Source organism: Oryzias latipes, chromosome 15 (genome assembly GCF_053564925.1).
Source record: "Oryzias latipes strain Hd-rR chromosome 15, Olatipes_Hd-rR_3.1".
In the NCBI taxonomy this organism is placed as follows: Eukaryota; Metazoa; Chordata; class Actinopteri; order Beloniformes; family Adrianichthyidae; genus Oryzias; species Oryzias latipes.
Genome location: NC_136251.1, coordinates 14,972,014 through 14,997,697, shown reverse-complemented (window position 1 = coordinate 14,997,697; position 25,684 = coordinate 14,972,014). Strand labels below are relative to the sequence as shown.

The window sequence follows — 25,684 nt, the reverse complement described above, 5'->3', positions numbered from 1 at the left end:
GACAGAACAGTCAGTCTTTCTTTAAAGTCCTTTTTATTGACACTCTTGATCTTAAACAGTATGTTACACGTCGTACTCTGTACAGGAATTCACATATCAACAGGTCATGTGATCAATCGCCTCCCACACACAAACAAAACCGGACGGAAATTCTGCCCAAATGAAAATAAACGCACGCTCCGACAGGAAGTGGCATCATCATTCTACAATTCACCAATCGGCTCCATCCATAAAACTAACTAAACCAAACTAATGTCCCTTCAGGCCATTGCTGAAGCCACGCCCCTTTTTAAAAAGGCTGTAGTGTCACATCATTCTGCTGTCATGGAGACCCACGTCTCCATCCTTATATCAACTCATCAGCTGACGGACAAATAGCAAAACTCCTTTAAATGTAAACTTGTTAACAAGCCAGTCACACGTTTAAAAAAAAATCCCTGCAAGAGTTAAGCTGAGAGTTGGAGCAAAGGCTGAGAGCCAATCAGGTGACTGGCTCTTGAGTGTGGGAGGAGTCTAACATCACAGATGCTGCCAGTCAATGGCAACCAGTGTCTGATTGGCCTCTTGAGCATGACCGATGACTTCGGGGATGCCGTGCTGCCGCCACAGACGCTCGATCTTCCGGTATCGTTCCAAGCACAGGTGGAGGGGATTTCCACGTCTGCAAACAGCAAAATTATCAACAAACAGGCAGGAGGAGGGGGTTGACTGTCAACAACAAACAAACAGGAAGTCATACTTTAGGCCTTGGTCAGTCTCGCCGTAATCATCAAGGAACGGTGGAGGATAGAAGCAGCCCTTTGTTTTACCTGCGACAAACAACACCTGACTCTCTCTGACCCTGCACAAACACACAAACACACACTATTGGTTGTTGTGACACAGTTATCGGTTGTTTTCGTCTCTGTCAAAAAAAAAGTTTGTGTCGTCCAGCTCAGGAATCCGGGCATGTTACCTGAGGAAGAGTCCGACCCCTGCCCCGCAGGTGAAGGTGTGAGCGGTGCATGCTCCCACATCTTCACCGTCCACCTCCACCTGACAGCAGTAACTCTGAGAACACAACATGGCGCCGCAGACCAAGCACAGAGTAGGAGCGCGAGACTTGTCTCCTCCTGAGCGCGGACACCTGGGGAGGTAACAGTCGATGGGTGAAAACACCAGAAACAACACGCTGAAACCATTTCAAAGATTAAGGTGTAGATTAAGGTAAGCTGCGTCGCCGCCAAAGCCAAATGGGACATCATGGGGGGAGCTAAAATTGGAGGAGGGCGCTCCTGTCAATCATCTGCTACTGCTTAATGTGAGCTCTGTGCTGACCTAACCTCAACACTTCATGCTCCTCTGCAGATGTGGGGGCTCCTGTGGTCCAGTTGTCTGGGCATGAAGGTCTTTAGAGGAGGCCTGTACTCAACACACTCATCTGTACAAAACTGTCTGCTCACCTCCGCACACACACAGATGTGCTGTTATACACACATATTCTCAGCACCTGAAGCTATGTTTTTGTCTCTCCTCTTTACCTACAATATTTTTTTGTTCCTCTGACCAGTGCTTTTTAAGACGCCCCCCAAAAAAATTCTTCCTCATAAACAGTAATAACACAAAAACCTAAAAAAACAAACAATTTTTGTCCCAAATACAAAAGGAGTTTACACGAATATACTCCCTCTCGACCTACAGGAGTTCATAACAGGATCCCAGATAACACTTTCATCAAGAGGCTCTCAGCTTCTGTTTACGCACTATAGGGTGCACTGGATTATAGGGCGCACCATCAATGAGTGGTCTATTTTCAAACATCTATATAAAGAGCACCAAACTATAAAGCGCATTTAGCAAGACAAAACACTACATGTTAGCAGTGTTAGCCATGATTTCACATTTATAATACCTGTAACTTCCAACATTGTTTGCAACAGCATTAAATGTTTCTGTGACTGCCTTAACTCCTGAACTAGTTGGTAACGTGTCAAACAAACCACAGTTTGATACCACTAGATTAGCGCATTCACGATAACACCCAACCCTACATTTTGAGAAATTGCAGCCACACCAGTAAGCAGAACCAGAATTGATCCGTATATGCGGTGATCTGGATCACAAGGTGCTCTGTCGTTTTTGGAAAACTGTTAAGACTTTTGAGTGTGCCTTACAGAGTGGAAAATATGACCCTTAGATGCTGGGAAGACATGGAAAAAATAAAAAACATCATAGTGTGGGACTTTCTGGAAGCATTCCAGTGCCTAAAATGTCAGGATCAAGCTAAGGTCAAAGGTCCAGCTAAGGTAAGGGGCCCAGTTGTGGAGACAAAAAAGGAGATATGTAGACTCACGTGAAGCTGGAGGCCTGATTGATGAGGATGCTGTAATCCTCTGGCAGATCGATCAGTTTGTTTGACTCTCTGGGGAATCTGATGAAGTCTTGCCCTCCTTGAAGTGTCTGTTTCAGAACTGGATGGCGGCACCACCTGTACTGACACACACACTTTGTAACACCTGTGTGTATTCAAAATGCTTCTTAAAAAAGGGTTTTTAGTGCGGGTCACCTGTGTATTAGTGGATCCAGCAGTGTGTGATGGCTTTGGTAAAGCAGCAGCAGGTTGGAGGGCAGACTGAGGTAGCTGCAGAGCACCTCCCACTGACCGGGACCTGAACCTGCGGCACACAAACGGTTACTATAAAACCCCAAACGTACCCCGCTGACAGCTGCTGAGTCGGTACTCACCCATCAAGTCTGTGGGGGGCACAGAGGAGTTCAGGTAGTGGAAGAAAAGTGCGGCGGCTCGGAGGAACGGCAGGATGCCCACTTTGAGACGGTGCAACAGCTGCCACCCCGAGGACACGTCAGGTAACACACTAAGCCACACACAGAGGGGGTAAATTCAGACTAGGGGGAATAACCACCAATCCCTAATAACCTTAGGATCTTTAACTATGGTTAGATGAACAAAAAAGGTGAACAGCTGATCAAATCCTGCATCACTGACAACTCATAGTGGTTCAGCGCCCTCACCTGCCCAAGTGTTTCCTCAGAGTGTTGTAGAGCTGACAGGTGAGCTCCTCCTCCTCTGTTGCTCCGCTGTCTTGATCCATAGCCGCCTCCTCTGCACGCAGAAAATGAGAGTGTGTGTTGTTGTAAATTTAGATTAGTGACTGTTCATCTGCAGCCCAGAAGCTACATACTGTAGTTAATTTGGCTTTACATAGTGATAACAGAGTATGAAAAACAATTAAATTTAGTAAAAATAAAACAATAAGTAGAATACCGGTAATCACTTTATTGTAAACTGAGAGAAAAAACACAAGTAGAGCACATGCTTTTCCTTTTGCTGAGGAACAATTTTAGAAGATTCAAGACATTCCCCTTCTAACAAAAAATAAGAATATTTATTGTCATTAAGCAGTGCACAACTGGACTCTTCCAGGACTGAAAGTAACAGTCTCACCTGTGACGGAGGTGAGCAGGATCTGAACCATATGAGCCACGGTGATCAGGTGAAGTAGGTGGACATGACTGGAATCCACAGAGGTCTGTCCTGATTGCTCCCTGCTGTGGAGTGAGTTGTAGGACAGCACGCTGTATACCTGCAGAAACACACCGTCACCTGGCTGCCTACACTGCAAACAGCTGGGCTGGTGTAAAGACCCTCACCAGCAGGTGGAACATATCCATGTGAAGGACGCATGGGGTGTTTTCCAGCGGGGGATCCGAGAGCAGAACTGCAGAGCACAACATGCATGCATGATTGTCGGAGGTCAGGCGTGTGGCGTCATGTCTGTGTGGTGGCGTCTGTACCTGTGAGAAGTCGGCTCAGGTGAGCGTGAACAGTTCTTGCCGGAACGGAGGTCCAGCAGGCTGAACTGAAGCGGGTCAGAGCGCTCAGACAGTCGTCCTGCAGCACAAACACACCGTCACCAAACCCCACCCCTTTATGGAAATGGACAAAACGGCGAGACAAGCAAGACTAACAGGTATAGTCTTAAAAATTACAAAGTTGTCGCCTGTCAGTTAACTGATTGTGGTTTTAATCTCAAAAAGAAGAGTTGTCATTGATGTTAAATTTGAACACAAAGATGCGAATAGTTTGGAGATCCTTTCTGAACCAGACTTTCTTTATCTCTGCTGTAAGGTTGGACCGTTTTACATTGAAATAATTAAATACAAACCTGATTCTGTAATACAATGTAATTTAAAAATCCTCGAGGCTCAGAGGTTCTGAAATGTTTAGGCAGGTCTCTCCCCAACTATGGTTCCACAGGAGAACAAGCAGAACCTTTTGATTTACAACTGTAACCATTTCATGATAAAAACTGCTTTGGTGTTCACCCAATTTAAAATTATGATCTAAAAGGATTCAAAGATTTCTCACAGCCTATCTGAAGGTCAGAGAGAGAGCGGGCCACCAGCCATTTCAAAACTATCCAGAAGATTAGATTCATCCAAAACAATGACTTCTGTTTTAGTCTTTGACACGTTAGAGTTCAACTCCAACTGTCCCTGCACACATTCTTTAAACCTGGATATGGCTACACCAGCAAATCATCTGCATAGTTACAAAAAGCCAGATTGCAATATGAAAAAATTAATATGAGATTAAGCAGATGTAGGACAGGGCCCAGATAGGAGCCATGAGGCGCTCCAAAAACTAAGAGACTTAAGCCTCTTCAAGACTGTGTCTTTAAACTCACTCAGTGGTCGAGATGTAAAATATTCTAAGCCATTGAGTCAAAGATCCAGAAGGAGAAAAAAGGAGGAGAGTAAAATGACCTGAATCGGCTATCATCAGAGAGTTATCGATAAGTCATAAAATGCTGGTTCTCTGCTGAGGTACGGTTTAAAGCCAGATTGAAATTTCTCAGTGACATCAATGTGTGGCTCAAAAGTTCAGAAACATGCACTCAAGTTTTAATAAAAATGGAAAGTCTGACATGTTTGACCATCAAAGAAGAGGCGACTGCTGAAGCCTCCCAAAGAAAGCTTCACATACAGAAGAGGCAGGATCTTAACCGGGGGGCCAAACTGCAGTTTCAATAGTTGAAGGCCAGCATTCTAAATTTTTCCTATAAAGCTCCTGCCCCACCAGCCACTACTTACATGCATCAGGTGTGCTTTGCTGACACATGTTTTAGGAACAAAGATAGAAACAAGCAGGACTGCAGCACCCCCAGGAGTGCAGTTTGACATCTGTGATCCTCACTACAATAGTTAGTGAAGGATCTTCAGAGTCACATGGATGTGAGAGGGGATTCAAAGTTATAAAGACTGTAAGGCGTAAAAAATAAATCTAAAAAATACACTTTGCTGTGAAGACACCCTGCTTCTTTCTCACCTGTCTGCAGGGTAAACTTCCAAACAGCGGCTTGTCTTCATCCATCAGGAGACGCTCTGCAAAACAAAAACACGCAATCTCAGACAGCGTATCTCACCTCAACACCTACCACTACCTGACTTATAAACAACACAACAGTGAAAGTTTACTTGAGATTCCATAAACTCTTAAAATCCAGGTTGCAGAGGATTTAAATGAATCAACAAAGTCAAATTGTGGTTAGTTGACGTCATGGGAGCCTGTCCATGCTACTGTTGGGCAAAGGTGGGGTACACCTGGACAGGTAAAAAGTTAGTCTTCCATTTTTTTACGATCAAATTCTTCAACAGCAATTAGCCATAGTTTTTGATCCATTCCATCCAATATGGCGGCATGCCAGATAACCACCAGCCTGTGACATCACACAAGTACTTTCTACAGGACGACTAAAAACAATGTGAGGGGGTTACTGTATATCATGAACTTAGAGGAAACACATCTTTGTGAGGAGTGTGGGTGTGCGTGTTCAGGTGTGTTTTTACCGATGCTCTGGATGGTGTATGCGCAGGAGGACCAGCTCAACACCGGGACCCGGGGGTCCTGCTCGTTGGGGTTTGTCTTCAGTCCGACCTTGTAGACCGACATGCTGAAGGTGGTGATCATCTCGCTGATGCTGCTGGAGAACGGGCTCCTGGGGAGGAATATTGGTGATTTCAGTCAATCATCAGAAACACGCCCTCTCACCTGGTTTTCAATCAGTTCAAACTCACTGCGGCGTGACGCTGACTTCAAGAGACTCGGTCCCCTCTGCTGCACCTGGAACAACCACAGAGCCAGCCTGAATGTCGTCTGGACTAAGCTGCAACAACCCCCTAAAACAGGTGACTCACCTTCAGACTGTTTCCTGGGGGTGGAGTTTAGCGCTTCTACCTGCTGACTTGTTTTCTTTAACCACGCCTCCAAGCTAAGATGATCGACACTAAGGAGACAGCAGCACTGTCACACCTGTCTTTACTTGTGCTCATGAGGACAGAATCCTTTGGTCAGGTGGGTGTGTACCTGTGATCGGGGAGAGGTGTGTGTGGCAGCAGAGGAATGACGGTGTTGCTCAGACACTCACACAGCGGACACAGGAACTCTCCGTTTTCGACATCGTAGCTGGTGTGACCCCTGAGGCGCTGCTGCCGCCGCTGCTCCTTTAGCTGCACCGCCTCAAAGTACCTGGACACACAGAGGGAGTGCGCTCAGGTGCACGCTGTCCAAACAGCAACTGGATGCAGTGAAGATGCAATGCCTCACCTCTGCCAGCAGGTGGCGTGCATGACATGGCCACAGCTGGCGGTGTGGATGCCCAGGGAAAGGTTTGTGTGCATAAACAGAGGGTCGTAATGCTCTAAAACACAAATTCATCAAAATGTATTAATTGGGGAAGGTGCACACCCATGGGTCATCCTGAGGCTCTCTGGGTCACCTGGGTCTGGCAGGCTGCAGTGTCGATTTCTGGACAGGACAGTGGACCTCTGAATGAATGCCGCTAGCACCATGGCTTGGCCACGCCCTGAAACCTCTTGTTCTTCCTGACAAAGGATACAGATCACCTGCTGGCGACGCTCCGACCCACCCACCCTTCTTGGACCCACACACACCTGGGAGGCACAGGTGAGCTCCAGACTGGGAAAACTGGAAAAGAAGATACAACGATGTGTGTGAAAAAGGGAGTGATTTTATGCCTTCATGTTGTTGTTGTTTTTTGTAAAGGACTTGAGTTGATTTATGATGACAAGTCACATTAGCAACAAGGCTTGTTGCTGCCAGAAAAAGTGAATACCATTTTTAATGGGTTTTTGCTATTTTATTAAAAAAAATACATGAAAATAGCAACATTCAAGCATTGATTTGAGATCATTTGTGGGCCTGATTCCAAAACTTGTAGACTCAACCACAGGCATGTTTAACCTTGTAGGGGCTGACATTCATGTGCGTTCCCATTTTGGGGTTCGTTCAGCTTAATGAGGCCCTGTGACTACACATGTAGAGGGAAAGCTCAACATTAGCTCGGGTCTTGAGAGGTTAAGCAGTTACTCAGTACTTTTGTACTAGTTTCGCTGTTTGTTTTTTTTAGTTCATTTTTTCCTTTTTATGTTTAGTGGAATTATGTAGCCCTTGATGAGCTTCAGTTTTTTTCGACATGCGACACCTTTGTAATGGCTCTCTTGAAATAATATCTCTGTTTTCCTCGTCTGAGCTGGAATCTGGCTCAAAACTGTGCGTCCGGGGTAGCTCCAATATTGCTTGCCATTTTTGTTGCTAGGTTGGGGTTGTGAAAGGCTGTAAGCAAGCAGAAACAGAGATCTCTCAGCAACTGGGAGAGGAAGGGGGTGCAGGGTTTTTTCACAACAGTCCCACCTGCCACCCAGAGGGGAATTTCTAATTAACTGATGCCGCTAGGCACAAATGATGTTGCAGAAAACGACACAGGATTTTTGATTTGGGCTAGAAGCGGTAATTTAAAAATGGATCTAAGTATGATTGGAGTGGGACTTGAATTGTATAATGTAGATTAGGCCTGCAAAATAAATCGCAAATTTACTGCAATACCTATATTGCAAAAGACAGTGAAAATTTCAATAAATGTTATCTTAAATAAAAATCTTATGGCAGCTTGAAGTATTTAACTAATCAAATAAATCTCTTTGTGCATTTGACCAATCGGATGGACGCCTTCACGCTGTTGACCAATCAGATGTAGCCCTTTTATGTTGACGAGGGTCATTTCGACTATAATTTAAGTTATGTTGACTCTTATTTAAATTAAACTGTTGCAGGAAAATGGAAATTATGTAATTAGATGTTTTGCTATTTGTTCATGTATTGCAAGTGATATCGTCATCACAATATTGATCATCAATTTCACTAATCATGAGATTTCCAGCACACCATTATTTTCTTTTACACCTATTTTCGTTTAACATGCCTGCATGTGCTTTAATGCTTGCACATGCTTTAGCACGCCTGCATGTTTCGCGGCGTACTTATGTCTGCTTTAGCATGCGTGTATGATTTTTGATGCTTGCGCTGTTATAGCACGCATACGTTTGTTAAACATGTCTGCACTTCTTTCAGCCCGCCGGCATGTGTTTCAGGGTTTAAGAGTAAGCAGAAACATTCTGGATCTGTACCTGTGCTCCACAGTGGACACCCCCATCTCTTCCCCGCTCTGCTGGAACATCTCCTTGTTCTCGTTGATAAAGTTCTTCTGCATCTCGGACATCTGAGCCATGATCTTCTCCCTGCGCAGCCGGGCCATCTCGGCCTTCCTCTTCCTTTCTGCTTTTTCCTTTTCTCTCATGAGCTGCATCAGACAGAACCGCACAAGCCATGGTCAACCGCAGGGACTTTCATGTACCTGTATGCCATGCACAGCGCAAATGTCTGACCTCGTGCCCACCCGGGCTGACAGGAATGCTGGAGGCTGAAGATGTCCGTTCCCTGATCATCTTGATATTTCTTATGATCTGTAGAGAAAATTTCTATATGAGCACTGGAATGTAAAAAACTGACAAATACAAACTCAATTATGAGGCGGGCTCTGTGATGAAGAGGGAAGCCCAGTGTGTCCTGGAGACGTTTCTCAGTGTGTGGTGATCTCTTTGTTTTTCTGTGTGTGAGACACCCTGTGTGTTGGCACTCACTTTGAGGATCCAGGTGATCATATCCTTATGAACTTCCAGGTGAGGGGCGTTCTGAAGCGTTTCCAACAAAGCCAAGATACTTCCTGAAGAAGTGGGAGCTTCCCCCGGACCTGAACACAGCACAGTCACAATCATGCATGTTCGTGTGCAGACATGTGGACAAAGCGGCAGATTATTGTGGTAGTTTGACCTACATAATGGTTCAAGAGCACTCAGCTATTAGCACATCATTTAAAGTGCTTCAAACTGTTTGTTTTTTTAATGGCAAATATGATGTCAACAATTTCACAAAGTGAAAATCTTGAGCGTTTTGCAACGATCATTTATGAATCTACTGTCTTATGAAGAGGAAAACTTTGCTGGTTTATTAAAAAAATACATTTAAATACATTTTTGGGGCAAAAATTGTTCAGACGCAATGCATTGTGGTCTATGTTCACCAATCTAGTGAGCATCAATGCACACTGTTTTTTCGCAGAGACTTCTGGGAAATTTCTAGGGCACTCTATTTTGGCGAACATACTATATAGTGCACTATGTAGTGAGTAGGGAAGGAATTCGGACACAGCTTTGGAAAAACTCTGGATCAGACCACAACTGAACCTGTCAATGTAAACGCTGCCTCACACACGACAGCGTGTGTGTATGTGTGCATGCCTGTGTGTGTCTGCCTACATATGATTCTGCTGGTGTAGTTGAAGGTCACATGGTCTTCTCCGCTGCTGTTCTCCAGCTGCTGCTGCTCCTCCAGAAGAGCCATGCCCACCAGGTGGAGCACCTGCAAACACACAAAACAACACGTCACATAGATACACAAACATGCTCCCTCTCGGTTTATGACTGAAATGCGCATTTTAGCAACGATTACTGCTTATTTGTTGTTAACATGTGTGTGCACATGGGAGTAAAACGCAGTTTCACAAGCGCCTCTAAGATGCCTTCTCAGCTGTGCACAGCATAGCAGCTTCCTTGCGCCGCTGAGACTCACCCGTTGCAGCATCGATTCAGTCCAGCCTCCACCGCCTGGTTCCATGGCCCACTGAAGGACAGCGCTTTCAACAGCCAGCAGCACATCACACTGCAGCAGGTTCACCAGGCTCCCAAACAGCGGACAGAGCGGGGGAGGGAGCGGGGGCGGCAGGGCTACCACAGCCACACAAAACAAGTTATTGTGGTGACCAAGGAAGTCACACAGTTGTGCATATCACAGGATGGGTTCACTCACCTGCGTCCTCACCTCTCTGCCTCCTCAGCTTCTTTTGAGCTTCCTCGGCCTGAAATACAAACACCATCACCATGGTAACATGCGGCACACACAAATACCAAAAGCTCCATCTCCATACCTTAGACTGGTCCGCTCTGCTGTAGTGATGGAAGTAAAGGTTGAAGTGTTTGAAGCACTCGGGCCGCAGTTCATACAGACCCCGCCCAGTCACGCCTGGCTTTCTGCAGACAGCCCAATCACAGATCATTATTGGAGTTATTTGTTCTGCAGGTTTTCCTCCCCCCCACAAGGTGAACCCCCACCCTATAAACAAAGCCTAGATTCACTAGATTTTCTTTACAAATCTCAACACAGAAACAGGGCCAGGTTCAGTTCTAAGATTTCTGCTTTTTAAGATCTATAACCTGCATCTTCTCATTTACATTTTGATGCAATCAGGATTTTCTCGCACACACACTGGGCACATGCAGGTCATGTCAGCAAAGACTGTACGCCCTTTTTTGGACATAAACAACTGCTGCTCTGACTGGAGCTGGGAGCCTCTGCTGCATGAGGATTGTGATGGTTAGTTCTCTGTTGTGGGTAAAGACCTGCAGCATCACCAACCCCCATTACTGCTCTTTGAAAGGACGAAAAGGCACATGGCTTCATACATCTTTACATCTTTAGTTCTGGTGCCAGTGATGTACAGTAATCCCCCGCCCATTCGCGGTTTAATATTCGTGCCCCGCCCATTCGCGGGTGGCCGCAGATGACGTGACGTCACAAGCGTGAGGCGCAGAACAGCGCTCATTCCGCGAATTTTAAAAAACCATTTACTCTTTACTTTACTGTAAAGTATTGTTTACGCGTTTAAGACGCCATCCAAACGCCCTGCATCATCTCCAGCTTCTGGAAATGAACCGGTTGCTATCGGCAAACCGGAGAGTTCAATGAACTGGTTGACGCCCACTCGCAGCCTCTGACTGATCAACATTTGGCGGAGCTGACGCAGTGAGTAAGGCTCACATAAGGCTTTGGGAGTTTGAAAACAGCGTCAATTATTCGCGGATTTTCGTTATTAGCGGGGGGGGTTTCGTTCCTCACCCCCCCGCGAATACGGGGGGATTACTGTACAAAAATAAACAGGGACTGATTCCAATTCCAATTGTGAGTCGATGAATGGTCTGTAGGCAGCCCCTATTTTTACAGACTGGAGCATTTGGCTGAAGCTAAACAAAAACATTGTTATAAAGGTGGACACAAAAGAATCACTGACTTAAACAATGCCACGCTGTCAATGACCCTCTCCAGACCCGTCTCCTTGTTCCCCTGGAAGACAAACGACGGAATGAGACAGACAGGCAGACATGGGCAGCTCGGGAGACAGGCGGGTGGAAGTCTCACGTTCTCAGGCAGAGCTTTCACCAGCTCGCTGTGGGCCATTGGTCTGATTGACAGCTGGTGAATGATCTCTCTTCGAACCTCCTCTAACGGCTCCACTTTGCCGACACCTGCCACGTAGCGCTCACCTGCATCAAACAGAAAAATGGTATCGCAAGGTTATGAAGACAACAGGTTTGATCTTTGGTAGGAAACATAAAAACTCTCTCTGGGTTGCACTGTGGGGCAGTGGTTAGCACTCTTGCCATAAACAATTACACACTGATGGCAGCTCCATTGCCCTACACTGGTGCCAGCTTATAACCAATGTGGGGTTCAGTGTCTTTGCATATCCTAATTTGGGTGAAGCCTGAGCTATTCTAGGTGGGCCTGGTTGTTCCTCCAACCGAGCATGGAAAACATTTGGGAGCTTGCACCTTCTGTCCAGACACATCATCCGCTTTGTTCGGCTTGTTATCCAACATCCTGTAGTCTACATTTCCTAATATCTTACAATATGAGCTCAGTTGGTTACTTTAACCCCTTAAACACCAGAGCTTTAGCAATTAACAAAATTCCAGCTGATTCTGAAGCAGAAAACAGCAGATTTACGCCGATATGCCACACTTCACAGTAGTGAAGTGTTTACGTGAACAATTATGTCACGAAGAAAAGCGCTCAAAGTGTTGCCCATTAGCGCAAAGCCGATATAAAAAGCTACTTTCTTCCATGTCAGAATCAGCTGCAGAGTGCAACATACGGCAGGGAAAGCATACATGGAGTATGGAATAATATACTAATACACTAATATAATAATATACAGGAAGATGTGTTCAGAATATGGACTGGAAACCCCAAGGTCAAATGGGAAACAACTCCGAAGGTGGTAGAGAATGAGAGGGCAAAGATCCTGTGGGACAGGACTGATAGGATGGTAATGGCAAACCAACCAGACATTATAGTGGTGAATAAAGAACAGAGGAAAGCCGTTGTGGTAGATTTGGCAGTGATGGGAACATCAGGAAGAAGGAACATGAGAAACTGGAGAAATACCAGGGACTCAGAGAAGAACTGGAGAAAGCATGGAAAGTGAAGGTGACAGTGGTGCCTGTGGTAATTGGAGCACTAGGGGCTTCAAAGTTGACAATTTGTTCAGTATTTTTAGTCTAAAATACTTTGTTTGTGTACTTATTATTTAAAAACTAAACAGTTAAAAATAAAAGTAAATAAATGAAATGTTATTTCTATAGCTCTTTTCCAACTCATGCTACTCAAAGTGCTTTACATAAAAACATAATCCATTTTTAAAAACAAAACGACAAGGCATGAAACAAATATTTAATCTAAAACCAATTCAATGCCAACCCCAGCCCCCACCCCCCGGACACACGTACACACACCAAGGTAAAAAAAATTATTCAGTGTAGAAATCTGCCTTCGTACTGAAGTACACAAATGTTTGTGAGATGACAGTGCAGGACGTGTAAAACAATACTATTCCTGGCTTGCAATTATCCACCAAAGTCACTTGATTCAACTTCAAAGTTGACAACTTCTACTACATATCCAGTCAAAAGTACTATGTTTATGTACTAATAATTCAAAAACTATACATGGAACTGGGAGAAGAAAGACAGAAAGTGCACTAGGTGTAGCTAAACACAGTGAGGTATGTCTCAGAGGATGTTTGATTGGCCGTCTTGCATGTCAATCAAGTAACGTATTTCACAGAACGTAGATTCGCGGATGGATTTAAAAGAAAAAAAATATATATATGTATAATTTTTGTTTATTTATCTTTAATGGCCAGTGATCTACCGTCAGCGTAATGAGCACCTCTGCTATAAACAAAAAGAGTTACGGTAGGTCAAAGAGTGTGTGTTGTTTAGGCAACATCTCCAGTGTTAAAGGGTTAAATATATACTTTTCTTGTGCACCTTTGTGATCTCGCTGCTGTTTGTCAATGCTTTAACAAAACTGGTCTTGAGATAAACTATTATAGCAAGAAGGTAAATAATCAGTTCTCTAAATGTTTGAGCTTTGGGGGAAGTCAAAGTCAGATTTTTTTTCATGGATTCCGGTTGCCCACGACTCACCTATAACCATGATGATAAGGTGCAACATCTCCTCAATCAGGGTGTTTTGCTGGACAAAGTCCTGTGGAGCAAAAAGAGACATGAGGCGGGTCCAAAACCTCAAGATCTGTGGGGTTATCCAGAGCCAGAACAGTCTGAACCCACCTTGTTGGCTTCTCTGAATCTCTTCCTAATGTCTGCAGAGCTGAAAATATGAAACAGCTCAAACCGACTTAGAACCATCATCAAGAAGTGGTTTGGATCCATCATGGACGCCCCTGCCTGTACAAGAACAAACATGCCATGAACAGCTGTCAGTGGAACCAGCAGAGTCCGGCAGAACCAGCAGATGGATGTACTTGTAGCATGATGGTGTCCTTGTCAAACATCTCCAGTCGGCACTTGACGTTGTGGTAGTAGTAGATCTGAAAGAAGCGGCCGTCCTCATTACAGCTGTTCTCAGACCTCTGGTTTCGACAAGCAGGTACGCACCCACCTGGTTAATCAGAGAGAAGCCGTTCCTTCTCCACATCCCAGCATGCACCTGGGCACAGAGCACCAGGCAGCGCAGGGGGAGTTCGATGAGGAGGTGGGGGCTTAGTTCACCCTGAAGACACAGGCAAAAGTTGATAAAAGGTCAGCTGGTCAGAGCCAATCGTTTCTGCACAATCATGACAATTGATCACGGATTGATCAGAGCTCGGAGCGTACACGCTTTACATCACAACAGTAAACCAGTGATTGTTTTCCCTATGATGTCACTGACCAGAGGGAGCTGCTCTGGGAAACGAGACGCCACCTCCGTCCTGCTGAGGAGAACGTGGAGCCCTGTGACGGGAGGGAACACATCAGCATGTAATCAGGCGATGGGACACACGTGGACACTCTTATGGCCAGAGGATCAGTGTTTTACCTGCCAGCAGCCTGCAGACAGGCAAATGTATGGACACCTTGTCCTGTGACACCTGGTACCTGAAGGTATCCACGCAGTGACCCGCCATGCTCAAGCTGACTGGTGGCTCACCATCGAGCAAGCCGCCATGGCACTGAGTGAGCGCGCTCAGACATTTCCTATAGGCTTGGATCAGGACGCGTTCCTGCCACACAGAGAAAGTATCTGGTCTCTAAACTAGACTTTGACCTCCTCCTCATAAGGTTAAAGTGCTTCTGACCCTCACATGGGTCATGGTGGGTTATGTCTCCAAAGGAAAGGAGGTTCTGAAATTTCTGTATTCTGTTAAAGGTTCTGATTCAGTCCACTCACATCAGTGGAGCACCACTCCTGAATCATGGAGATGATGTGAGTGAGCTTCATCTGCAGGGTGAAAGCCGCCTCCCACTCTGGCTCCATCTCTATGTGTTGCCCCACCTGTCTCACCACAGGGTCCATGCCCTGAAACACACAGATCATTTCATCTTCACTTTATTCATCTGCCGTCTGCGAGTCTGTCTCTATGAAGGACCTGTTGATACATTAACTCTTTAGTTTTACTTTATTAAAATTTAAGCAGGATGTGGCCATCTTAAGCTAGTGTGATAATGTTTATTGCAGTTTATGCATAAAAAACACTAATCTTCATGAAAATCAAAACAAAGCCACATAAATTTTTAGGATCATATCAAGAACTTTATGTTCAAATGTTTATAAAAATAAAGTACTATTATTTGAACTTTACATTAACTGATAAAGGGACCCTTATTATAAAGTCTTACAGAAAAAACCTTCACACTTTACAATAAGGTTTCAATAAACATTTCATAATTGTAAACTATGATTAAGTAATGTTAAGTAATGCTCATTAAGTTTGAAGCATTTATAAAGGCTAAAAACGTTACCTTTGGCTTCCCAACTCCAAACAACCAACCACAGTAAATGGTTACTTCACACATTATTAAGGCTTTACCTATAATTTAACTAACAGGTTGATGAATCCATAATGCTAAGTAATTGTATAGAGAAACTTTTATTAGTGCTTTGTAATGCATTATGTAAAGCATTGATGCATTAAATGCATTAAATAATACAATTAGTAATGCAAAGTAATGCATAAAAGTGTCGTAACACTTTACTTATTAGTTAAATAAAGCTGATTATGCCTCAACTAACGCTAATAAAGGGACCCTTATTTTTCTCTGTACTTCTACTTTGACTTTGACTCTCCTTTTAAAACTTAAAGTTTATTTTTCATAGAAAGAATCCTTTTTACAAGTCATTTTTTGAAAAGCATCAATACTCTTGGGTACTTTTGGGTACAAACATAGGTTTCTACAGACAGACGGGTTCAGACCAACATTTACAAACAGCTTTATGGAAACAGAGAAACAGGTTCGGACACAAACCCGATTAGAATGACAGTCTGCTCTAGTAAATCAAAGCCCTGGTACTGAGGTTACCTGCATACAGGTGAGGAGATCCAGCACAGCATCAAACCCCTCCAGGAACTTTAGTCTGAGGGCGTCACTCCATTCAGAGGGGGGGCTTATTAAGACATACCTGCAGACAGAGTCACAGGTTGAATTGGCCTGACCTGCCGTTTGAAAGTCACAGCGTGGGAAAACGCTCACTTCAGATCTCCAATGAGGCTCTGGACGCGACCAAATTTAAAAGCCTGCTGGGCTGTGTAGCGGTCAAACTGGAAACGCCCGTGGACGTCTCTGTGACGGAGGTGGTCCACAAAGGTTCTGATGATGGTGGTCATCAGGTTTTCCTCCACCATGAGCATCCGAGCCTGCAGACACACACACCCATGTATACACAACCAGCGCCGTTTCCTGACTGCTTTACTTAATTGACTGCGATGTGAGAGCAGCTTCTAAAGGAAGTGAATTATGAAAAGGTGAGGACTGACTTACTTGACGGAATTTTTAACTTTAGCATTAGTTGGCATTGTTTCCAGGAAAAAAAGTCCAATTTAGAACTGATTTTATGTACCAAAGACTTTAAAAACAGAACCATTTCTACAGTCTAATGTGACAAAAGAGCAGGAAGTTATAGAAATTCTAAAAGCCTGATGGGCTTCATGTCAGCAACTCATGGAGAAAAAAACCTGTAACTCTGTTACCACAGTCCACACATCCACAGCTGCAGATTCAAACCACCAACCATGTCCATCCATGATGACCTCGTGAGACTGCCCACAGCCAGGCATGATGTCATTAGTGGCAGGGCCAGCAGCGGGAACTCACCAGCGACGGGACGGTGAACATTTGCACCGAAAGGTCGGTGATGGAGAACTCACGGTCGTGGTCGTCCTTCACGTAGTCGTTCTGCAGGTGCTCGTAGTTCTGGCACCAGGAGGGAGGGGGGCACACAGAAAAAGAGGGAGGAGTGTGACAGGCAGAAGAGAGACTGGTACTCACCACAGTAGGCACGGTGAAGAGCTGGACCGACAGTGAGGTCACTGACACCACGCGCTCATGGTCATCCTCCAGAAAATCTGTCTGCAGGCTTCTGTAGTTCTGGAGGGGCGACATGTCACCCTCCCATCAGAAGCCTGCTGACAGCCTTACTTTACACTTGCTGTCAGGCAGCCGAGAGGGGGGCAGGGAACCGGGTCCAAAACAAGGACAACGACCAGAGCCAACAGCCTTTAACAGCTGCTGCTCTGAAGGACACATGAAGAACCGCTCCACTTCAAAGCCATCAGCATGAGGCAAAGGTTCTACGTCAGCTTCACCGTGGTTTTACCACAGATCACTGTTCACAACAAAAACTATTACTACAGTACAATATGAGAATTGGACTGAATGACTCCTCATGTTCCAAACAGGAAGTACCTACTGATTCCAAGAAGCCAAAACCCCATAGACTTCAATTGAGAAATAAGCAGCTATTTCTCAGTCATTGTATTTGCCAGACTAACCATTCTTGCTCTGATACCTATTTTTAACAAGTTCTTGCTACTCCTCTTATTTTTCATGATATTTTTCTTTAATGCAAATTAATAACCGGCTCCCAGTTGAATCTACAATCAAGTTTAAAAACTTCCTGCTAAGGCCCTAAATGGTATGACCCAATCCTACATTAAAGATTTCACTGTGCCTTACCAACCAAACAGTACACTTTGCTCCCATAATGCAGGACTCTCTGTGGTTCCCGAAATTTCCAAAAGTACGGTTGGAGGTAGAGCGTTTAGCCACCAAGTCCCTGTCTTATGGAATAAGTTTCCAGCTCATGTAAGAGAGGCCGACACAGTTTCTACATTCAAAGCATTCAAAGCGTCTCGCGCCCCCAGCCGTCCCCCATTTTCATCTGAATGAAGGCTATCTGCTGCACTATTCAAACATGTACTGTAGTTGTAAAGTTTGTAGAGTCTGTTTTTTTGGGGGGGAGTTTTTCTTTACTGAGCAGGAGAGTCTAAGGGCAGGAAGGCTCAGTTTGGTTTAGTCTGTTTAGTTTAGCATTCAGCTATTGTATTTTGTAACTGATTTTATGTTTCGTACAATTAGTGAAGCCCGTTGAGACAACTGTGTTGTAATATTGGGCTATACAAATAAAATTGAATTGAATTGAATGGGCGAGAGTTCTTGCAATTGATATGTTGTCTCAGACTGACTTAGAGCAATCTCTATATACCGATGCCATCTGGCTATAATGTGGTGGCACCCATATTGCGAAAAAAATGGCACTTGAAGTGATTATATTTGGTTGGAGCTGGAAGTAAACCATTTTCTGTGGGTGACGTCACTTACTCAAGTTCTCATCAACAAGTCAATGCTTCCTACTCAGAAGTCAGCCCCCCTCATCCTTTATACAGGGGCTCCCCAGGGTTCAGAATTGGGGTTCATTGGTTTGTTTACTTGGGTTCACCTCTCACTACTATGGAGGTGAAACTTAAATATTCGGATGGCACCAGAGTACTGGGATGGAAATCAGCCTGCCTGTCTGACATTTTTTCTTAATAAACAAACCTTCCAGTCCAATTCTAAGTGCGGTACTACCCACTAATTGTCCATCTCGAACTACATCAAAACCAATGAAGTCCATCACCCAAAACTCCTTTTAGGTCCTGTTTCAATGGGGCTACACTCAAGTGTGCTGGCCACATGCTCTCCTCAGGGGACTTACCTTGGCAAACTGGATGGCAAAGACCTTCTTAAATTTGAGGTCCATGAGGACGCTGTTCATGAGCAGCTGATGGTATATGCTTCTTGCTCCTGCAGTAACAAACAGATAGTACAGGTGGCCTTATTAAGGGATTTTCTTGGTGCCTCCATCAGTACACCCCCCCCACACACACACACACTTGTTACAGTACAACTACACAATAAGACACTGACTGAGATTTGACAATGAATTCTACATCCTGTCCAAACTGATGACACTGAAGACATAACAAGTGCTTACCTTTCCACATCCTGGAGTCATTGAGCATCAAGCGGTCCACTAGTGAGGAGTTCTCACCTTCTGGGCCTTGCTGCAGCCCCACCTGGCAAAGAATCCTCCTCAGACCATCTGAAAAAGGACCAACAGTGACTAGAAGAAAGGAACATCAAACAAAGAGGCTTATGTGTACAAAAAACAGAGACGTACCAGAGTATTTAATGATCTGTCCCAACCAGGTGAGAGTCTTCAGAGCAAAACACTGATGAGCCACAACAGATGAGTGCATCACCTGAACTCTCAGGGGTTTGGCCTGCCGGCTTTTGTTTCTCTGAATGGGGGAGAGTCAGAGTCTAAATGAAGTCATTTGCACAGTCCTTAGACGACTGTGATGGCAAAAAATACTCACCACGATGATGGACTTGGCCTGCTCACAAAACTGGAAGTCTCCAAATCGAACTGACTTCCTGCCCTGTGACAGAACATCATCATAGCCACAGTGCCATTTGTTTCTGTTTGAGTGATGTTTTGTTTTTAACCTCATCTCCCACTGTTTCATTAGTGTTTGTGCATCATATCTTTTAATGTTTTGTTTTTTTAAGTTTGTGTGCAGTACTGACTTCTCTGTCGACAGCGGTGGCAAAGCTGAGCGCCTCCTTGTGGCTGCAGCTGACAGCCTTCTGCAGCGTGTAGATCACCTGCTCGTAGGTGTGGACTTCATCGTTAAAGACAACGCAGAAGTAGGTGTCTGCTCGTTCCCTGCACCCACAAACACATCAAGGCACACATGCATTCAAATGTGATTTCCTAAAGAGCATATGCTTTGTGTTTCCCTTTATTTTTATTTTTAGAAAGGTCTGGACTAAACAAAACCAAATACTAGTAGATTGAATTTAAACACCAGTCAATCTAAAATGATTTAGTTGAAAATGTTTGTTCTTATCAACAGGAAGAAAAACTAGTATTTGAATGACACAAGGTCTACGTTAAAGACATTATCTAATAAAAATCAGGTTTTTATGTGTTTTTAATGTGTTCTGATATTTTTCTGACAATGGAGGTCATGTATTAAGAAATTTTGGCTCAAAATTGCATTTTTGACTATTTCTTTATTCAAATCATTGTTAACCAGGAGCAGATGAAAAAATGACAATTGAAAAAGACTGTGATGTAGAAAATGTAGTGGGCGGGCCACAAGCTCACTGTTCCAAGCTCTCAGCAATGGGGAGGGGAAGGGGAGGCGGGCTTGCTCTGCATCAATAGTCTGAGAAGCCACTGGCTGCAGACTGAGGCGTGCCTCAACGTGGGCGGAGTTAAACGCATTGAGGCATTCCAGATTTTGCCTCACAGTAAAGGTTGCCATTCAAAAATGCTAAGTGTCTCAGCTTTAAGAAACTGATCGTCAGGTTTCTTCAGTCAGAAATGATCTGCTCTGTTCAGGAGAAGATTCTCTCAATTCTCAGGTGCAGGTTGGTTCTAGATAGAATTGTTTTCTTGCAGACTCTAAATTCTCTTTTCGCATAATCATTTATAGTGAAGTGGTTCCGGATTTTGCTTCTTTTACCAGGGCCACTCATTTCTATATGTTTTTGTGTTGATGTCGTCTCTTCTAGTCTTTTGTTGCACCCGGCGCTCTATTCCATTCACGGGCTGCTGCACCTGTATCAAGCTTTCGGGGTGCACCATGGTATATTTTAACATATTTTAAGACTACTAGTCTTCTGCCCATCAGAAAATAGTGGTTAGGTGGAGATCAGGTGACCAAATGAAGGGATTGTGTTTAAAAAATTCTTTAGTTTTTCACATTTTTATGCAATCTTTTTGTTCAACCCATGGAATAAAAGCTGATAGTCTGCACTTCAATGGCATCCGAGTTGTTTTATTTAAAATTCACTGTGAAAATGTACAGAAACTAAATTAGAAAGAATGTGTCTCTGTCCAAATATTTATGGTCCTGACTGTATTTATGTGAGATAAGAGCCGTTTCATTCCTGACCGACACATCACAGTTTGTTTCGGTCTGTCTTTCTTTTTCTGTAGCCATACATAAAAAAGGATCTTTAAACAGGAACACTCCTGCATATCCTAAAATCAAAATAACTAATCTTTTACTGAATTTTAAAAAATGTACGTAGCAAGCCTTAATTTAATCATCTCAGTGTATGCTCTTGGATCTGGTAGGTGATAATATTGTACGTGGAAACTTATAAAATGCAAAGAAAAATACGGCAAATTGCTATGACGAAGAAGAATAACATACATCATAATTCAAAGACCAATGGGAGGGCTTTTACAATAGATCAAAAGATGATCGGAGTGGGACTTAAGGAAAACTTTATCAGTAGCAGCAGCTTCATTTGCCTTTACTAATAAGGTGGTTATTACAGTTCCTGTGAGATAAATAAACGAGGGAGGCAAAAATATGAGAGGACAAAAGAGCACATACGGTGGCTCCAGGCCTGCAGGAAGCTGATCCTCCTGCTCCCAGGTCAGCAGGTCCACGGCATACTTCAGGATAATGAAGAAGACTCTGTAGGCCCTGGTAATCAGGTCAGGCGGCAGCTGAGCCACGGGGTCCTACAAAAAATACAGGTGGTTTCACACAGGTCACCCTGGTGCTCACCATCTCTCATCCCAGCGCCGGGGGCAGCATCAGTGTGAGGGAACACACCATAGGCTGTAAAAATAATGGAGGCATCGAGGTGTGACGCCCCCGTAGAAAATGCCTTACCTCCAGCTCTTGCAAAATGAGGCCAAATCCCTCACCACTGCTTCCAGATACGGGCGCCGCCATGTTGAAACCAGTCGACAAAGTGATTGGTCCGAGTCGCTCTAAGTCATCGTATCTATGGCAACTAAAGGCCCGTACACACCGGGACGAATTTCGCGTGCGATTTTCGCCGACGTTTAACGCTTCATGACTAAACAAAGGGCACCAATGAGAGTGTGCACACCGACACGAAAAAACGCCACGCTTCATCCCCGAACCAAGCACCAGTTGGAGCTACTGGTGCTTGAAATATTCATGTTTTCTTTGTTTGATTCTGACAAGCGCGTAAATACTTGCCCTCTTCTTCTGAGTGAAAAGGGACTTTAAGAAGCGTAAAGTTGCGCAGCGCCACCTTGTGAACAGGAGTATTTCTGTTTTACATTAAGCGCCATCTAATGTCAGGGAATGAAATTGTGTGAACACACAATTGTGTGGGTGTGAACACAAAAAACGTGGCGAAAAACGTTGGCGAATAACGCCTGGCGAATATTTGTCCCAGTGTGTACGGGCCTTAATGTCGCCATTCCCATAGATACGATGACTCAGAGCGACTCGGACCAATCACTGTCGATTGGTTTCAACATGGCGGCGCCCGTTACAGGAAGTAATGGTGCTTCCTATTTGGGACCACGAGAAGGGAGGGGTTGAGCGGTCCATTGTTTTTACAGTCAATGGAAGACACTCACTTCCTCACAAGACCTGGATGACCTCACCTCCTCTATGTGGCCATCTGCACGAGCATGCTTCTGACACCAGGGGTCGTTCTTCCAGGCTTCAGGGTCCCCGCAGTCACAGAACCCCCCTCCTCCTGACGTTGTCATCTGCAGGGCACACATTACAGGTTCTTACCCAGCTTCGTATTATCTGAAGCCTCTGCATGTGTTTACACTGCAGCACTCACTCTGTATCGGTGCTGCCTGTGGGCGCTCTCCAGGAAACACTGCATGCACAGAACACAGGTGGGGTCCGCCGCACACTCCCTGAAACACACACACACACACACAACTCACACCGGCACCAGCGCAGCTGCAGGAACCTGCAGATGAGTCACTCACCTGCAGGAGTAGGTTGGCTCCCCCACTTTGAACACGTGGCCGCATAGCGCCGAGGGACAGTTGTTCTCCTGCAGCAGGGCAAGGCCGGACGCCGGATCCTCCCCCAGCAGGAGCCACTCCAGAGGAGCAAGCAGGAGGAGCTGACAGGCAAGCTCTTCCCTCTGCTCCTCCCTGCTGTTGCCCTCACCCCGCCCCAAAAAGATCCGGGGCACATAGGCCGCCAAGTGATGATATAAATCTTGCTGCAAGTCAGCTGCAGCCCACCAGCCCTGAGGAAGAGGAGGGTGAGAAGTTTGACTGACAGCTGTGAGGAGGAGCCAACCCAAACATTTTTAGGTGATCATGTGAAAAGATTAAGACACATTTAGCCATCAACTAAAATGAAGTCACTCTCCCTGGTGACCCATGCTGTTAGCTGTGAACTTTTGACGGAGGAAACAAAAGCTATAGATGTGTTTGAATGGGGTGAAATGATTAAAAACATGCAAACAGACAAATCTCCACAGGTATCGAATTATGTGCAGCGTTGATGATGAAAAATAGAGAAAATGTTCAAGTCACAGAAAACTGGGGAAAAATAAAGAGTGGAAGAACGATAAGGAGAAGTAGGAGTGAGTTTCCTGCCAGGTGCACTCGAGGGTCTAATACATCTAATTGTTGTGAGAGAGTAACTAGTTACATTGCCCTAAAAGTAATTGAGCTAATAACTCAATTACTGCATCTTTAAAATAATTAGTTACTAACTCCAGTTACATATCTTTTGTTAGAATATGGCAATAAATTGTATTTTTCCCTCAGCTGCCAGCAAACAACCTTTAGAGCAATGATTAAATGAGACTAATAGAATTCTGCCATAGTTCTATCAATGCAATTATGATGTTTAATTATAATAGAGAAAGATTTAAAACAGATCACTTTAAGAAACATTTGGTCATCCGTTACCTGGACAACACTAACCCACTCAAAAGTAACCAGATCAGAGCCAATAACTTCCGATACCTGAAGATCAACAACCAGATTCCCATTGACCAGGTCAACAATAACCTGGTTAGCACTAACTTGGTCAGCAGTAACCAGCTCAGTAACTTTGAGTTTCTCCTGCAGGCACCACTTATTTAAATAAGCCGTAATCTGGTTTTTACTAACCTGGTTAGCCTTTATCTGGTAAAGTGTAAACTGATCAAAAGTAACCAGTTCATCAGTTACCAGATCTACACTACCTGGATGAGAACTAACCTGGTTAACCCTATTCTGATCAGCATTAACCAAGTCAACAGTCACCAGATAATAAACAACACCCTGGTTAGCCCTGTTCAGGTCAGTGTTCAACAAAAACGAGATCGACACTATCTGGGTGACTAGGCCGTAACCTGATCAGTTAGTTTGCCTTTTTGAACTATCCACAGCGCCACCTGGGGCTGGACAAGTGATCGTAACAACAAACAGCTGCTGTTTTTGTACACAAGACAAGCCCGTCAGTCACTTGACAGTCAGCTGTAACGCAACCGCTCGTGCACAGGTGAAGCTGTAAAGGCTCCTCGCACGCTCCTAAACCGGCTGTAACACGAAACGAGCCGCTGCGGGGCAAGCATTAGCACGGAGCGCGTACATAAAAGTCCGAGGGAGAAAACGGCAGCTGACTGGCGAGAATTGTGACGTCACAATGTTCCAGAACCGAACCGGGGCTGACCCAGTTCCACACAAGGGACAAGGAGTTCCAGCAAAGGCTTACCGCCGCCGTGTCCCGAGCGGAAAAGCTGACGAACTCGGAACACAGATCTTTCGGTGGTTCTTGATTTGTCTGGGCCACCGCCATCTTTCCCTGGAAGAGGAGCCCGGAAGCGGAAATGCTTAACCTGAGGGCGGGGCAGACGGACTGCTGGATTCGTTTTAAGCGGGGATTTTACTTTCTCAGTTTTAAACCTAATTTTGTGGCCCTCGCTTAAAAAGTGAGGGATGAACCATAACGGTTTTAGCAGTAGCTTTCTTTTTGTGACAATTATAGTAATTTCCTCCTCATTGGAGACAAATTTGACCATCTCAGTGTGTAAGAAATCTCAACAAAACTGACTCAAGATTCCTGGCAAAAAATTAAAAAGTTTAAAATTATTTTTTGTGGATATGGTTTTTGTGTGTTTTACTATTCGCAAAATACCCTAAACAGATGATGGCCAAACATTTACTGCAAAGAATGGTGATCCTGAAATAATTTAAAGGGCCTGTACCACGCAAAATCAATTTACTGAGTGTATTATAATGTTCATTCCTCATGAAAAGAAACCTCAAAGTGCTATTTGGATCCATTCAAACATCTCTGAGTATTCCTCTAAAAACATGGCCCTGAGCACCAGCCCCTCCCAACCCACAAAAACCAGTGGTTCCTCACACTGTTATGTAGACCAATGAGAACTTCCAGCCTACACTTTAAGTGTATCTTTTCTTTACCTCTTTCTGCAGTGACGTCAATATTTAAGCCTCTTGCCTATTTCTGTTCATTTTAGTACATCTTGTAGCTTAATGCTTGTAATGTTATAAAATCCTGTGATCTCACACTGGCCCTCACCTATGTAAATTCAATTGCATAAAGTGAAATTTTGGTTATGCCCAAAGGAAATGACATCACAGGTGTTACAATTTTCTTAATATCTTAGGAGAGGTAATCCGGATATAAAAACTATCGATGAAAGTTTACTCATTGAAGGAGTTATAACCATGCAAAATAATTTTTCAAGCTTTAAGCTTAATCAATGTACTAAGCATTTAAGTGTATTATTATATTTATTCCTGTAGATAGAAAACAAAACCCAAAGCGGTATTTTGATCTGTTCACGCGTTTCTGAGTATTCCTCTGAAAACCTGCTATGAGCACCAGCC

At 44.4% G+C, this 25,684-nt stretch overlaps 1 protein-coding gene across 3 annotated transcripts; it reads right to left on the bottom strand.

Moving 5' to 3' along the window:
- Positions 1–16: 16 nt before the first annotated feature.
- ubr2 (ubiquitin protein ligase E3 component n-recognin 2) lies at positions 17–24,702 on the bottom strand. Of its 3 annotated transcripts, none has more exons than XM_078932465.1 (46): positions 24,543–24,702; positions 22,811–23,079; positions 22,657–22,735; positions 22,469–22,576; positions 21,432–21,562; positions 19,606–19,744; positions 19,395–19,457; positions 19,196–19,316; positions 19,010–19,117; positions 18,731–18,819; positions 16,849–17,121; positions 16,228–16,391; positions 16,057–16,156; positions 14,927–15,055; positions 14,576–14,759; positions 14,429–14,490; positions 14,159–14,269; positions 14,022–14,087; positions 13,828–13,944; positions 13,684–13,744; positions 11,612–11,736; positions 11,484–11,536; positions 10,344–10,446; positions 10,226–10,274; positions 9,989–10,143; positions 9,676–9,778; positions 9,001–9,110; positions 8,746–8,823; positions 8,488–8,660; positions 6,780–6,988; positions 6,608–6,701; positions 6,368–6,529; positions 6,199–6,287; positions 6,079–6,124; positions 5,851–5,999; positions 5,330–5,385; positions 3,796–3,892; positions 3,652–3,719; positions 3,446–3,584; positions 3,013–3,103; positions 2,725–2,855; positions 2,546–2,654; positions 2,333–2,467; positions 956–1,126; positions 740–841; positions 17–661 (listed from the first exon to the last, which is right to left on the bottom strand). In XM_078932465.1, exons 1-46 carry the CDS (start codon positions 24,624–24,626, stop codon positions 520–522), a joined length of 5,397 nt encoding a protein of 1,798 aa, XP_078788591.1. In that variant the 5' UTR covers positions 24,627–24,702; the 3' UTR covers positions 17–519. The 3 variants fall into 3 exon arrangements, with proteins under 3 accessions (XP_078788591.1, XP_011482545.1, XP_011482544.1); XM_011484243.4 differs by having other exon boundaries at positions 17,023–17,121; XM_011484242.4 differs by having other exon boundaries at positions 16,849–16,947.
- Between the last annotated feature and the right edge of the window lie 982 nt (positions 24,703–25,684).